This window comes from Leptodactylus fuscus, unplaced genomic scaffold, assembly GCF_031893055.1.
Source record: "Leptodactylus fuscus isolate aLepFus1 unplaced genomic scaffold, aLepFus1.hap2 HAP2_SCAFFOLD_406, whole genome shotgun sequence".
NCBI lineage: Eukaryota > Metazoa > Chordata > Amphibia > Anura > Leptodactylidae > Leptodactylus > Leptodactylus fuscus.
The window spans coordinates 33,413-49,665 of record NW_027440430.1 but is presented as its reverse complement, the minus strand read 5'-3'; the positions used below and the strand labels follow the sequence as shown (position 1 = coordinate 49,665).

The 16,253-nt window shown below is 43.7% G+C and overlaps 2 protein-coding genes across 2 annotated transcripts in view; both read left to right on the top strand.

Annotated features, from left to right (window-relative positions):
• The window catches only part of INTS9 (integrator complex subunit 9), a 25,001-nt gene extending 21,905 nt beyond the window's left edge, over positions 1-3,096 (top strand). The window contains exon 17 of the mRNA XM_075261799.1: positions 2,923-3,096. Coding sequence (XP_075117900.1) covers positions 2,923-3,096 — 174 coding nt within the window. The remainder of the gene's footprint in view (positions 1-2,922) is intronic.
• Positions 2,873-16,253, top strand: part of EXTL3 (exostosin like glycosyltransferase 3) — a 31,280-nt gene continuing 17,899 nt past the window's right edge. The window contains exon 1 of the mRNA XM_075261800.1: positions 2,873-5,471. Within this exon, the coding sequence (XP_075117901.1) occupies positions 3,327-5,471 (2,145 nt within the window). The 5' untranslated portion in view covers positions 2,873-3,326. The remainder of the gene's footprint in view (positions 5,472-16,253) is intronic.

Sequence of the window (16,253 nt, the reverse complement as noted above, 5' to 3'; positions counted from 1 at the left end):
TGAAAAAAGTAAGCTAGCGGTCTACATAGACCTCTATGGTGAGGGGGCGGATTATGACGTGGATTCAGCGCCAACATCCGCCCCGTGTGACCGAGCCCTAACTTATCTGAACTTTATCTCCACCAGCATCTGCCCTTTGGATAGCCATTTCGGGCCAGGTTCACGTCCTGCGTTGGAGAATCCGCTGCAGTTTTTGACTAAAATCTTCAGATAGAGAGAAAAGTCCTTTTTTTGGCTCCATCTGTTTATTCAAAAAACTTTGCGAGACCCGTTATAGTCTGTGGAGTCCGCAGTAACCACTTTTTAAGAGGACAGGCTCTCCATCTTTCGGATCTCCGAGCGTATGAACGTAACGTTACTCTCTGCCCTTGTCTGTTGGCAAAGAACTAGGACGCTCCTCTACAGCCCCCCTAAATTACTCCATTTGAGGTGACTTACGTATACGGCCAGGCTACTGCTCCATGTTATACACATTAATAATACCGCCCCTATAGCTAAGTATGGACGCCACCACTAGTGTCGGAAGCACAGCGCCGTACATTGTATAGTGGCCGTGCCTGGTATTGCAGTTCAGCCACATTCACTTGAATGGCACTCACCTGCAAACAGGCCATGTGACAAGGGTGTTGGGTGCCCTATTGAAGGATGGGGCGATACGAGGTGGCGGCAGTAACTTTTTGGGCACGCCGAGTCCTCGGCTACTGGGACCTGCCCTGATTGATACGATGCACACGTAGACGTTCCAAGGCTATAAAGGTTTTACCGCAAGTGATTCATTTTGCCAATTACACACAGATTACCTCTCCATTTGTGCCGCAGTGACAGAAGTCTGTACATTAGCACTTAATAATGAAAGCTTATCTGGCGGCATAGTTTATTTTACTGTCATAGACAAGTCCACTTTCTCTTCCTGTTGCGAGATAACAACCCCAACCGGAGCTGCGACTTGTACAAATAGTCCGCCTACATGTCTGGTCACCATCCAGCATGGGGGTCAGATCTACATAGTTAAAGGGGCCTTGCCCCTTTTATCTGGTGTCCCATCTGTAAGCACCAAGGTTATAGCGCAAATTCATATATAGCTTTGCGCAAAATTATCCCGTTTAGCATCCCTGTCAACTATGTGCTTTGGGAGTCCAGTGGGTGGTCCTATCGGTGTTGGTCTAATCCTCAGCACCCCAGCGATCAGCTAAGGGTCTGCAGTCCGCCAGCAAGGAAGATGGCGCCATAAGCGTAGACCAGGCACAGCACCATCCTGTTGGTTGTGGTTGTGTTCGGTATTGCAGCTCACTATAGCGCAACCTCATTTAAGTGGATGGGACTAAGCTGTAATACCCGGCACAAGGCACCTCTTAAAGTATGGCGCTGTGCCTGAAGAGGATGTGTTTGTTGGATCGTCGCAGTGCCGTTTCGTTTAGAGCCCCACGTCCATATTTCAGCCTTAAGACCCAGCTCGCCATTGAACCCTATAGTAAACCAGCTTAGGGCTACCTTCAGACCAGCATTGTACTGAGCACAGCCAAACTGAGTCGACCATCGCTGTCCATTGACTTGAGTGGTCTCCAATTGTTCCTTCCGGCAATGTTCGATGTAGATCTGATATCGGAGGAATCGTCCGTCCGGCAGCCATATGCAGCGTGGCGTCTGTGCAGACTACAGAGTCATTTCCTCTATATTTACCATCCGTTATATTCTGGACCAGAACCAATATTCATTACTGAGACCTCGCTCATGTACATTATGGCCTTACACAGAGCAAGCTTATCGATTTGTAGGACATTGATCTCTAGTGACTGCTGCCTTTAATCTTCCTTGCATTGTGTCGTCCTCTGTGTCCCGGAAGTTACTTGGTTGTTATTCTTAAAGGGATACTGTCCCTAGATCCCAGCCTAGTGGGCCAGCCTTGCAGATGGGTTAGGGGTCCCCTGAACTAGAGATGAGCGAGTACTGTTCGGATCAGCCGATCCGAACAGCACGCACGCATTGAAATGAATGGAAGCACCTGGTACTTCCGCTTTGACGCCGGCCGCTTAACCCCCCGCGTGCCGGCTACGTCCATTCATTTCAATGCGTGCGTGCTGTTCGGATCGGCTGATCCAAACAGTACTCACTCATCTCTACCCTGAACCAGTGGGAGTCCCCTTGCGAATCGCTGCCTCCATTGGCGAGAGATCACTACCCCGTGCACCCAAGAAGTAAGTCCTCATACCTTCATGCTGCAAAGAGCTCATTTGCATATTGACGAAAGCAAATGTCTGGGGAAACGAGGCACCGATTCAGATTTATCTATGGGGCTGGGTTCCGGTGAAAGAGTCCTTTTAATGGGTGGCTGATGACTCGTGAATGTCATGATGGAATTAGCCGTACATATATAACGTTGTCCTTTGATTAGGAAGCATGGCCGTTTCCTTCCACAAACAGCGCCACACCTGTCCAGTGGTCGGGTCTGGTATTGCAGCTGTTTTATTGAGGCGAGTGAGGCTGATTATCAATTAGACAGGCCAGAGTTTTCCATTCCTTGGCAACCCCTTCAAATATGGGGGCTTCCGCAGCTTCATGGCTCCTAAAGGGCCTGGCCTACATGGCTCCAGTCCATCACTTATTGGGGCTTGACAAGAGGACCCCCCCCCCGCTTCATAGTTGCCATAGTATGGAGTATGACCGTTGTGGTCTTCATGAGACAGTCTTCTAAAACCACATCCTTCAGGAAGAAAGGAGTTCCCCTTTATGGCAGCCTTCATGACCTACATTCCCTAGCAGCGGTGCGAGTGTTAACACATGTACTTTGCTTTTATGCTTTATTGCATTTGGTTAATAATAAACGCGTCGGCGCGGAGCAATGCTTGCTTTAATATGTGAAGTCCTTTTTCTTGATTTCTTCCTCCCGCACGCTCACCGCTCTGCTTTCCTTTCTTCTTCCAGGCTCGAGGCATCGTCTGTTGTGATTGCGATAGATCTGGGAAATTGCCTTTTTCTCTTCACCATGGATCTCGAGCACCTATTCAGTTAACCAACCCATTACGATGTCAAGTGCAGCAGCAAATGTCTACTCGGTACGCGTGGGCATCTCGCCGCCCCAGCAGAACCTCCGAATAACACATTTGTCACGTCTCGGATGAAGCGGAATTAAGGACACCTTGCATGATCGGACGAGCGATTTACAAGCTTTGTGTTGGTTTTACTGCTACGCCCTGGAAAATGAAATTTCCATTTTATTGGCTTCTTATCGCTCACTCCAAGTAGTCCCTCTTCACGGTTCACCAGTCCGAAATTTTGTTGGCATGGCTACTGACCCAACGTGATTGATCGGTGGCACTCTTGAACTCATGAGTGGGTACACCATGCTGCGCAATGGGGGATTGGGGAATGGAGGTCAACCATGGATGCTCCGTTGGTCCAGTCGGATCAGACTCTCTTGGCTAAGCTTCACGTTGTTGATCATCCTGGTCTTTTTCCCCCTCATCGCCCACTATTACCTCACCACCATCGATGAAGATAACCAGGGGAAACCAATTTTCGTCCTAAGGAAAGACCACGAACTCTGCGAGGTGAAGCACGTTCAGGACCTTTGTCGGATACGAGAGTCCGTCAGCGAAGAGCTCCTCCAGTTGGAAGCCAAGCGTCAAGAACTCAACAGCGAGATCGCAAAGTTAAACCTGAAGATCGAAGCTTGCAAGAAAAGCATCGAGAATGCGAAGCAAGACCTTCTACAGCTCAAGAACGTCATCAGTCAGACCGAACATTCCTATAAGGAACTGATGGCACAAAACCAGCCAAAGCTTTCATTGCCAATCCGGCTACTGCCCGATAAAGACGATGTTAACGTACCGTTGCCAAAGTCCAAAAGGAACTGCCGGCTACATAATTGTTTTGACTACTCGAGGTGCCCGTTGACCTCTGGGTTCCCCGTATTTGTGTATAACAGTGATCAGTACCCCTTTGGCAACTTGATAGACCCTTTAATTAAACAAGCCTTGGAGGCCAGTGTCAGAACTAATGTCTACGTGACTGAAAATGCAAATATTGCTTGTATATATGTAGTTTTATTGGGGGAAATGCAGGAACCGTTTATGCCAAAACCTACTGAACTGGAGCAACAGTTGCACTCTTTGCCATATTGGAGGACTGATGGCCACAACCATCTTATCATCAATTTGTCCAGAAAATCCGAGACGCAGAACTGTCTATTCAACGTCAGCACTGGCCGCGCCATGATCGCTCAGTCGACGTTTTACGATTCTCAGTATCGACCCGGCTTCGACATCGTCGTGTCGCCATTAGTCCATGCCATGTCCGAACCAAACTTCCTTGAAATCCCAGCCCAGGTGCCAGTCAAAAGGAAGTACCTCTTCAGTTTCCAAGGAGAGAAAATTGAATCTTTGCGTTCGAGTCTGCAGGAAGTCCGGTCGTTCGAGGAAGAAATCGAAGGCAATGCCCCGGCTGACTATGATGACCGTATCATCACCACTCTTAAAGCTGTCCAGGACAGTAAGTTAGATTTTGTTATGGTTGAGTTTACCTGTAAAAACCAACCTAAGGCAAGTCTGCCCACTGAGTGGGCTCTATGTGGGGGAAGGGAAGACAGGGTAGAGCTACTGAAGCAGTCCACCTTTGCACTGATCATAACCCCCGGAGATTCCCAGCTGGTCATATCTGCTGGCAGTGCCATGCGGCTTTTCGAGGCTCTTGAGGTGGGAGCCATCCCTGTCATTCTCGGGGAGCAAATCCAGCTACCCTACCATGACATGATCCGATGGAACGAGGCCGTGTTAATCATACCCAAACCTCGAATTACAGAAATGCATTTTCTTTTGAGGAGCATATCCGATAATGACCTCCTTGCCATGAGGAGGCAAGGACGTTTCTTGTGGGAAACCTATTTTTCTACATCCGATACGCTTTTTAACACCATCTTGGCAACCGTAAGAACTCGTATTCAAATTCCAGCCGCCCCGATCAGAGAGGAACCGGCGGTGGAAATCCCCCACCGTTCTGGTAAAGCTGCCGGTACTGACCCTAACATGGCAGATAACGGTGACTTGGATCTAGGTCCGGTAGAGACGGAACCACCTTATGCTTCCCCAAAATACCTGCGGAACTTCACTCTGACCGCAACAGACATTTACCGTAACTGGAACAATGCCCCGGGTCCTTTTCACCTCTTTCCTCATACACCTTTCGATCCAGTCTTGCCCTCTGAAGCAAAGTTCTTAGGATCTGGAACGGGGTTCAGACCCATCGGTGGTGGGGCCGGTGGTTCAGGAAAAGAGTTTCAAGCGGCCCTTGGTGGAAATGTTCCCAGGGAGCAGTTCACCGTGGTTATGTTGACTTATGAACGCGAGGAAGTATTGATGAACTCCTTGGAAAGGTTGAATGGACTACCTTACTTAAATAAAGTGGTGGTGGTGTGGAACTCCCCTAAGTTACCATCTGAAGACCTTCTGTGGCCTGACATTGGGGTGCCCATAGTGGTAAGTGGTAACTTGCTTATAGTTTCCATGTTTTATCTGTAATATATTTTTGCTTGAGTTGAGGAACCATCACAGATTATGGGACCATTGATGAATAATAGTTAGCCCCAACATGTGACCAAACCGTTCCATGCAGGACTATCTTTTCAGTCTGACTCCTCAGGGGTGGGGCTGTTTATTGGGCCACTTCCTAGCTCTATGGACTCACATGACCCCTGCTAACCAGTGAGCATCGGTATAAAAGATCACGTGACACACATTCCGTGATTCTTCTGAGGCCCACTTTTCTGCTCAATCTAGTACTAACTTTGGCTCAAAAAAACATAGCAAAATCTGAAACAAAAATACTACGTTTCATCATCATGGGGTCTCTGCCTAAAACTGATTGCTTGATATGGCCGATATGGGCTATATAATCTACCAGCAGAACCGTGAAGGATTTTATGCCTCCCTATTTGGCTCCTTAGAGTTTGGGCTTCTTAGTAGGACACTGTAAGGTTTTGTGGGCTTACGTGACCAGTCTTGGACGGTAAAGGATCATATGACTGTTCTGAAGGTGCCTCATGTTCCTAGTTCGGCTCTTCATGGGTGGAGCTTCATGGTCTTAGTTTGGCTCCTCATGGGTGGAGCTTATTGGTGGAACTTTAACCTAGACCCATTTTAGTATTTTTGGAAATGATCACAAGTATCACAACCTATGATGCTACAGATGATCCACCATGAGACTAAACCAAACCCCCGTTTGGCTCCTCAGGGTCGGTGCTCTTAAGTGGGTGTCATAATATTTAGTAAACTATTTTAGTTCTCATAGGTATGTTATAGTGATAGGTTCACTTGAAGAGAAGGACCCCATTGGAAGGGGATGTGAGAGACTAGACAAACATGGCTCCCTTCTCCCAGAAATAGCGAGCACCATTGTTCATGACTGTTCTGAAGATGCCTCATGTTCTTAGTTCAGCTCCTCATGGGTGGAGCTTCTTGCTGGAACTTTAACCTGGTTCTGAGGATTCACTAGACCCATTTTAGTAGTTTTGAAAAGGATCTCAACCTATTATACTACGGATGATCCACCATGAGACTAAACCAAACCCCTATTTGGCTCCTCAGGGTCGGGGCTGTTTAGTGGGTGTCATAATATTTAGTAATATATCTGTTCTCATAGGTATGTTATAGGGATAGGTTCACTAGAAGAGAAGGACCCCACTGGAAGGGGATGTGAGAGACTAGAAAAACATAGCTCCCTTCTCCCAGAAATAGCGCCACTGTTGTTCATATGTGGTATTGCAGCGCAGTCACAAATACTAGACTAAACGCTCCTTGTTGGGGGGATTCGTACTTACACCTTATAGCGCCATCTACAGTGTTATTTCCATGGAAACATTAAGATCTATTATTAATCTTCCCCGGTCATACAATTTTTTTGCAGCGTATTCCCTGAAAGCTGTCGAGGTTGCTTAGTAACAAAACGAAACGTCTTGAGGCGAAACCCGCAACTTTAGAGAGCGGAGGATCTTGCAGTGTCAGCGCTTTCTATATATATGTATTATTTCTTGTATAGTTGTACAGTCGTGACGATCCGCGCGCTCCTTTCCAGCTTGCCATGGTTGTTACTTTCTTGTAGCTGCCAAACAAGCAGGCGTCTCTCCAATTTGGACACGTACGTGGATGCCAGGATAGTGCGTGCCAAGAGCGCGCCGTCTGGAGTGCACGCATGGATGATAACGCACATGGTAACTGCTTATTCACGGGCAGAATTAAAGGGTATTTCCATCCTCCCGGAAAGTGTAAATAACCTTTAGTGGTTTGATAAGGATCTGCTCACATGCCTGTGCTATTTCCAGATAGGTTATCTCACTTCTGTTCCCACGGTATTTTGTTAATGGAACATTCCAGGGCGGGTCTAAGGGGGTGGAGCATTGAGCAGGAGCGTAAGAGAATCCCTGTCTCGCGAACCCCCCCCCCCCCCCACACACACAATGATCCAGACCTCATCGTGAACTGAGCGTCAGTGCACATGCGCGATTCTGTTTGTGAACCAGGAAGCTCGGTATGAGCATTGTTGTAGTTCCTTCCGTATAGACATCTGTCCTTCACATTACTAGAGGAACGGCGTACAGGGACCAAGGGGGATTCTTACAAGGAGTATGAACCTACTCTACATTTTTTGTAGATACCCCCCCCCCCCCACTATTATGACTGCTTATGCCAAAAGGACACTCCTTAGCATAGGAAGGATCAAAAAAGACTACTATAGGTAGATTCAGGCACTTGAAAATATCCCATTTTGCTAAAACGGTCCAGCTTCTGGGACCTTCAACGTGAGGAACTTGACAGGATATAGTTAGTTAGCCCACAGTGCCCCCGCAGGAAAAGTGAAGCATTACACAGTTCCGTTTGAAATAAACAGGCTGTCGATATAACACAGGGGTTAAGGATAGGCGGAGTCGGTAGACATCAGATTATTAGGAGCTCCTCCAGTTTTTGGCCAACGTGATCCGTCATGCGATCACCATGATTGTAGTATGAGAGAACGCCATCTCTATCCATAGCCTTAAAGGAGCCTGTACAGAACAGCTAGCCATGTCTGAGGAAGTGGCTTATTGTCTACACTCCCGGTCACAGTCCCTTGTGTGTTACTGGACTTCTGCTGTTCTTTCTTTATTTTTGCAGTATTTAACCCCCTATAGATACACTGTAGTCTGTGCAGGTTCTATATATGTAACACGTACAGTGCATAGAAAGCTTCTTTACCCCTATAATGATGTAGGAGTACTGAACAGAAGAGTCACACCTGACTGGTAAAAAACCTGCATATTCCAGTATGTAGCAGACCTGAGATTGTTCTCTGCCGAGGAAGACTACCTGTCTGATTTGTATGGCAGTGGAAAAGCTTTGTGAGTGCCGACTGCTCCAACAAGTCAGGTAATAGAGGAGAGCGGCCGGTGCTATTGTGTTGTGTCTGTAGTCGCAACAGTGACATCTGCTTTAAACTAATTTCTGGATTATGCATATAGTTGTCACTTTACAAGCCCATATACCTGTTGCCCTGACACTGTGCAATTGAGTCCAAAATTACATTATGCTAGGAACTATAACTACTATAATACTGCTCCTATGTATAAGAATATAACTACTATAATACTACCTCCTATGTACAAGAATATAACTACTATAATACTACTCCTATGTACAAGACTATAACTACTATAATACTGCTCCTATATACAAGAATATAACTACTATAATACTACTCCTATGTACAAGACTATAACTACTATAATACTGCTCCTATATACAAGAATATAACTACTATAATACTACTCCTATGTACAAGACTATAACTACTATAATACTGCTCCTATATACAAGAATATAACTACTATAATACTACTCCTATATACAACAATATAACTACTATAATACTACCTCCTATGTACAAGAATATAACTACTATAATACTGCTCCTATGTACAAGAATATAACTACTATAATACTACCTCCTATGTACAAGAATATAACTACTATAATACTGCTCCTATGTACAAGAATATAACTACTATAATACTACCTCCTATGTACAAGAATATAACTACTATAATACTACCTCCTATGTACAAGAATATAACTACTATAATACTACCTCCTATGTACAAGAATATAACTACTATAATACTACCTCCTATGTACAAGAATATAACTACTATAATACTACCTCCTATGTACAAGAATATAACTACTATAATACTACCTCCTATGTACAAGAATATAACTAGTATAATACTGCTCCTATGTACAAGAATATAACTACTATAATACTACCTCCTATGTACAAGAATATAACTACTATAATACTGCTCCTATGTACAAGAATATAACTACTATAATACTGCTCCTATGTACAAGAATATAACTACTATAATACTACCTCCTATGTACAAGAATATAACTACTATAATACTACCTCCTATGTACAAGAATATAACTACTATAATACTACCTCCTATGTACAAGAATATAACTACTATAATACTACCTCCTATGTACAAGAATATAACTACTATAATACTGCTCCTATGTACAAGAATATAACTACTATAATACTACCTCCTATGTACAAGAATATAACTACTATAATACTACCTCCTATGTACAAGAATATAACTACTATAATACTACCTCCTATGTACAAGAATATAACTAGTATAATACTGCTCCTATGTACAAGAATATAACTACTATAATACTACCTCCTATGTACAAGAATATAACTACTATAATACTGCCCCCTATGTACAAGAATATAACTACTATAATACTGCTCCTATGTACAAGAATATAACTACTATAATACTACTCCTATGTACAAGAATATAACTACTATAATACTACCTCCTATGTACAAGAATATAACTAGTATAATACTGCTCCTATGTACAAGAATATAACTACTATAATACTACCTCCTATGTACAAGAATATAACTACTATAATACTGCCCCCTATGTACAAGAATATAACTACTATAATACTGTTCCTATGTACAAGAATATAACTACTATAATACTACCTCCTATGTACAAGAATATAACTAGTATAATACTGCTCCTATGTACAAGAATATAACTACTATAATACTACCTCCTATGTACAAGAATATAACTACTATAATACTGCCCCCTATGTACAAGAATATAACTACTATAATACTACCTCCTATGTATAAGAATATAACTTCTATAATACTGCTCCTATGTACAAGAATATAACTACTATAATACTGCCCCTAGGTACAAGAATAAGTATCTGGCTAGGCAGTAGATTGCCTCTATATAGCAGGAGGTTACACATGACTGGTTAGGCGGTAGCTCCTGGCTGTGGACTATGTAGTGCCTGTACAGGTCCACAGGGTTTGGCAGGGTCTCGGGGGCCGCACTGACTGCAGGACATTGTGTTCCCCGCGTCTGTCTAATTATAAGCTATATTTTGATATTACTGTCTCTGCAGTCTATATTAATGCTGCTCTCTCATGTATTTTTAGTATTTCCGGCTCTCTGAGCTCGGACATGTATGTGTGTGCACTATTTTAGATGATGTCTGAATGGCGCTATATCTGTCTGATGCCTCCCAGATGTCGGGCGTCTTACAGCATCGCCTCGTGCGTCTTAAAGGGACACGCTCAGAACTAACACTGAGTTATACCTAGTGCAGGGGCCACAGCAGGACTCTGGATTTCTCCTTTAGATCCCTATATTACAGGGGATAGCAGAACTGTCAGGACAAGCATCTGATGACAGGCTTGCTGACTGTTTCCTTGTTTGTTCATTCTTTTGTTTGAGGTTTAAAAACTTACAGTAGTTTTTTCCTGGTTTATTGGAAATAATTGGTGCCATACAAGGTGCCGCAGCTGCTATTGTGTCCTGTGTACACAGTGGTGTAGCTCGGGGTCAGGTATGTGGTACAACCTGCTGCAGTGGAATCCTGTAAGGCGTATATATACCGTATACTGCACTTCAGTGTCCTGCGGCATGTCTGAGAAAGTTATGTATACCCCAGGCTGTGGAAGTAACGTGATGTGTAAGCGATGCTCTGTGTATACAGCTGTGCTTCATCCTGGAATATACGACTCTACCTGGAACATGTATTAGTCATATTCCTGGCCACCCAACTTTTCATTGACCCTGCATAACTGCATTGTCATGTTATATTGCCAATACTGATTTATGTTACCATTCATCAGTGGCATGCAGCTTGATTTCCCTTTGTGATCAGTGAAATGTCATGCTCCTCCCCTTTATTTAGGCCCCTCCCTTTTGTCTATTTGCCCCAGCATCTTCATTTCCATAGTTCTGCTTTGGGACAGCGGTTTTGTAGCATCGTGACACATACGGTGGACACAAACTTTGTGATGTGGATGACCCACGTGAGGGTGTGATCAGACCTGATGTCAAACAGAAGGTCTGAAGAGGACAGGGGGTTGTGCCGGAACCCGGGAGAGGTGAGTAACACTGTTATAGTTACTCACCTCTCCCAGAGCCTCTGATTATTCTAGGCCCTGGTCTGCATAAGCCCCACAGTAATGGTTCAGACATGGTTGGTCCAAACGAAACCACCAGGTGAGCCTCTGGAAACTAATCTTGCGAGGTTCACCCCACACACATTCACACGCTAAAAGAGGCGTGGCCTAAATACCATTGATCGTCCTAATCGCTGGGGGTCCCGGTAGGATAACACTTTATATTCACCTTATTTTCAATCAACCCTCCGAACTAGTGTAGAGTGTGCAAAAAACAGAGGACCCCTTTAAGGCCTGGGCTCACAGGTGCGTCGCCAGCGATAATTCTCATCATCTTCCGCATTGGAGCCAAATATTTTATTAGCGCACCCTGGGATTATGCACATTATTTTACATCCGCATAAATGTTAATGGCGCTTAGACATATTATTTGACACAATCGTTCTGCCGGTGACACAAGATGAGGCTTCTTTATGGCTCGTCAGCTGTAAGGAGACGTAATTAAAGGCTGGCGGTAATGATTGACACGTCACCCGCCGCTCGTTATCCCCCCGCCCTCCCCTAGCTCCAGCCTGGGACTGAGATGGCGCTCCGACACCCCACTTACTGCAACATCAAAACAAGATTATTTATGCTGAAGACACATGAAGGAGCGACGTGCCGGCAGCGAGCAGACGCAGCGCAGATTTATAGCTGGTAAACAATGAATATGGATGTGCCACAAAATGTTCATTACCAGGCGGTGGCTTAAGATGTATTAAAGAAATGTACTGAACAAACCATCACCCCCCCCCCCCCAACCCTCAAATAATAAATAGTGAGCAGTCCCTGAAGGTACTCACATGAATATGATGGCACCAGAAGCAAGACGGGAAGAAGACACCATCATCAGCCGCAGAAATGCTAAAGGAGACTGTACCTTTAATGGTTGCAATCTATATGGCATGTAGTATTATAGTAGTTATATTCTTGTACATAGGAGCAGTATTATAGCTGTTATATTCTTGTACATAGGAGTAGTATTATAGTAGTTATATTCTTGTACATAGGAGTAGTATTATAGTAGTTATATTCTTGTACATAGGAGCGGTATTATAGTAGTTATATTCTTGTACATAGGAGCAGTATTATAGTAGTTATATTCTTGTACATAGGAGGTAGTATTATTGTAGTTATATTCTTGTACATAGGAGTAATATTATAGTAGTTATATTCTTGTACATAGGAGGTAGTATTATTGTAGTTATATTCTTGTACATAGGAGTAATATTATAGTAGTTATATTCTTGTACATAGGAGCGGTATTATAGTAGTTATATTCTTGTACATAGGAGTAGTATTATAGTAGTTATATTCTTGTACATAGGAGCAGTATTATAGTAGTTATATTCTTGTACATAGGAGTGGTATTATAGTAGTTATATTCTTGTACATAGGAGCGGTATTATAGTAGTTATATTCTTGTACATAGGAGCAGTATTATAGTAGTTATATTCTTGTACATAGGAGGTAGTATTATTGTAGTTATATTCTTGTACATAGGAGTAATATTATAGTAGTTATATTCTTGTTCATAGTAGTATTATAGTAGTTATATTCTTGTACATAGGAGCAGTATTATAGTAGTTATATTCTTGTACATAGGAGTAATATTATAGTAGTTATATTCTTGTACATAGGGGCAGTATTATAGTAGTTATATTCTTGTACATAGGAGTAGTATTATAGTAGTTATATTCTTGTACATAGGAGTAGTATTATAGTAGTTATATTCTTGTACATAGGAGCAGTATTATAGTAGTTATATTCTTGTACATAGGAGCAGTATTATAGTAGTTATATTCTTGTACATAGGAGCAGTATTATAGTAGTTATATTCTTGTACATAGGAGCAGTATTATAGTAGTTATATTCTTGTACATAGGAGCAGTATTATAGTAGTTATATTCTTGTACATAGGAGGTAGTATTATAGTAGTTATATTCTTGTACATAGGAGGTAGTATTATAGTAGTTATATTCTTGTACATAGGAGCCGTATTATAGTAGTTATTTTCTTGTACATAGGGGGCCGTATTATAGTAGTTATATTATTGTACATAGGAGCAGTATTATAGTAGTTATATTCTTGTACATAGGCGCAGTATTATAGTAGTTATATTCTTGTACATAGAGGGCAGTATTATAGTAGTTATATTCTTGTACATAGGAGTAGTATTATAGTAGTTATATTCTTGTACATAGGAGTAGTATTATAGTAGTTATATTCTTGTACATAGGAGCAGTATTATAGTAGTTATATTCTTGTACATAGGAGCAGTATTATAGTAGTTATATTCTTGTACATAGGAGGTAGTATTATAGTAGTTATATTCTTGTACATAGGAGTAGTGCCTCACACATCACAAGAAAGCCCAGAACTGCCCATCACCCCAGACATAGAGCCAGAGAGAACCCAAACAACGAGAACCTCAAACCCAGATATAGTCCTGATCATAGACTCCAATGGCAAGTACATTAATACAAGAAAGCTCTTCCCACGGCAAAGAGTCAAGAAAATCCACAGCCCAACCATTGAAAAAGCCAATACCGTCATTTGCAAGCCTTTCTTCACTACCCCGAAACACATTGTCATACACACAGGCACAGAAGATCTCACTGACCAGCCCCAACAGACAGCGGGCCAACTGGTCCAACTAGCAGAGAAAGCAAAGCAACAGTTCCCAGACAGTAGTATCATCCTGTCATCTCTGCTCCCACGAGAAGACATCTCTGAAGCTACCATCATGGGGATCAACAAAGAGCTGGCGACCAGAATCAGACAAACATCAGGCATCACCCTGGCACAACACCCCTCCATAGATAAGCGTCACCTATATGATGACAAACACCTCAATAAACATGGCGTCAGCCTCCTAGCGAAGGAATTCAAAGACTTAGTACTCAACAGAGCCCCCGGGCCTAGACAACAAACAAGACAAAGAACCATGGAAATAATACCCGACAACCGCCAATATCCAAGACAGAACCCCCCAAAGATGCCACCTATCAAGAAAAAGCCAACCAGAGCAACCCAGAGCACCAACATAGAGACAATAAAGAGAATAGAGCATGCGGTTACTACAATGGCCACAACAGCAATGCACATAAACCAATACCTGGCCACACTGCAACCAACCAAGAACCCAGCCCGTCCTCTGCAGGACAGCTCATTACAAGGTTTACACACTGAAGATGAAATCACTAACTATCAGTAGTTGGAACATACAAGGGCTGAACGCCTCAGCCTTTGGATCTAAATCAAAAGATCCAGACTTCATAGACAGACTAAAAAACATAGACATTCAAATCCTCCTAGAGACATGGACCCGGGCAGATGACGAGTCCCTAACACCCATGGGCTACAAGGAATTCTCAGTGCCCGCCCAGAAAAATAAGACCACCAAACATGGCCGCCACTCAGGAGGCATACTAATATGGTACAAGGAGGAGCTCAAAGAACACGTAAAAGCTACCAAACGTGGAACTAATCACATATGGATAAAAATAAGCAGCTCCATCCTCAGCGGCCAGCAGGACATCTATCTCTGTGCAGTATATATGCCCCCACCAGGGTCCCCCTACCACCACCCCGACACTTACGAGGTCCTACAAAGGGAAGCTGTCCACTTCCAACCCAAAGGCAGAGTACTAATATGCGGAGACCTGAATGCAAGGACAGGCACAGAGTTAGACTACCTGCCCCCGGACGACAACCCACATACGCACGGTAGTGAGATCCACCACCCAGAACCCACACAGACAAGAAGAAACAGCCAAGACAGAATTGTCAACAAGAGTGGGAGACAACTGCTGAACATGTGCCGAAGCCTAGGACTGTACATAATAAACGGACGTACCACAGGCGATCCCAGAGGACGCTTCACACTAAACTCTCAAGTGGGCAACAGCGTGGTGGACTATGCCATTACAGACGCAGACCTGTCAGACATTGAAGACTTCACAATCGCACCTGACTCCCATCTATCAGACCACAACCAGATCCTACTATACATGAGAACCAGGAACAAAACACCCATACATGAGCCCCAACAGTCCGGCCTCTACAACCTACCAATACATTTCAAATGGGCCAACCACCAGGCCATAGAATATAGCAACGCAACCAACCGACCCGAAATCAAGACACTGCTCACAAACTTCCATACAAACAACTATCAGCCAGACCAACAGGGAGTCACCAGAGCTGTGAAGGATCTCAAGTACATCCTACAGACCACAGCAGAACTAGCAGGCCTGAAACGAACCAAACCCATAAGACAAACCAACAAACAGTCCCACAAATGGTTCGACAGCGACTGCAAAGCACTACGCCATACCCTAAGAACAGCCTCCAACCAAAAACACAGGGACCCCAACAACAAGGAGGTGAGGGAAGCCTACAGCAATCTATGCAAGCAATACAAGGGCACCCTCAGAGAGAAGAAACAGAGATACCTCTCCCACAAAATTGAGCAACTAGAGGACTCCCTCCAGGACAGCTCATTCTGGGAGACCTGGCACCACATGGGCACAAAGCCCAAGAAAAACTCTCTCCACATCCAAAATGGCAATATCTGGCTCAACTACTTCAGAGGTCTCTACAAAAACATCCCAGAAGAAGAACTAACTCCAGAACAGCAACAGATAATCACCAAACTGAGGGACATGGAGAAAGTCATCAAAGACTTCCAGAACCCTCTGGACTCGCCAATCACCATAAAAGATATA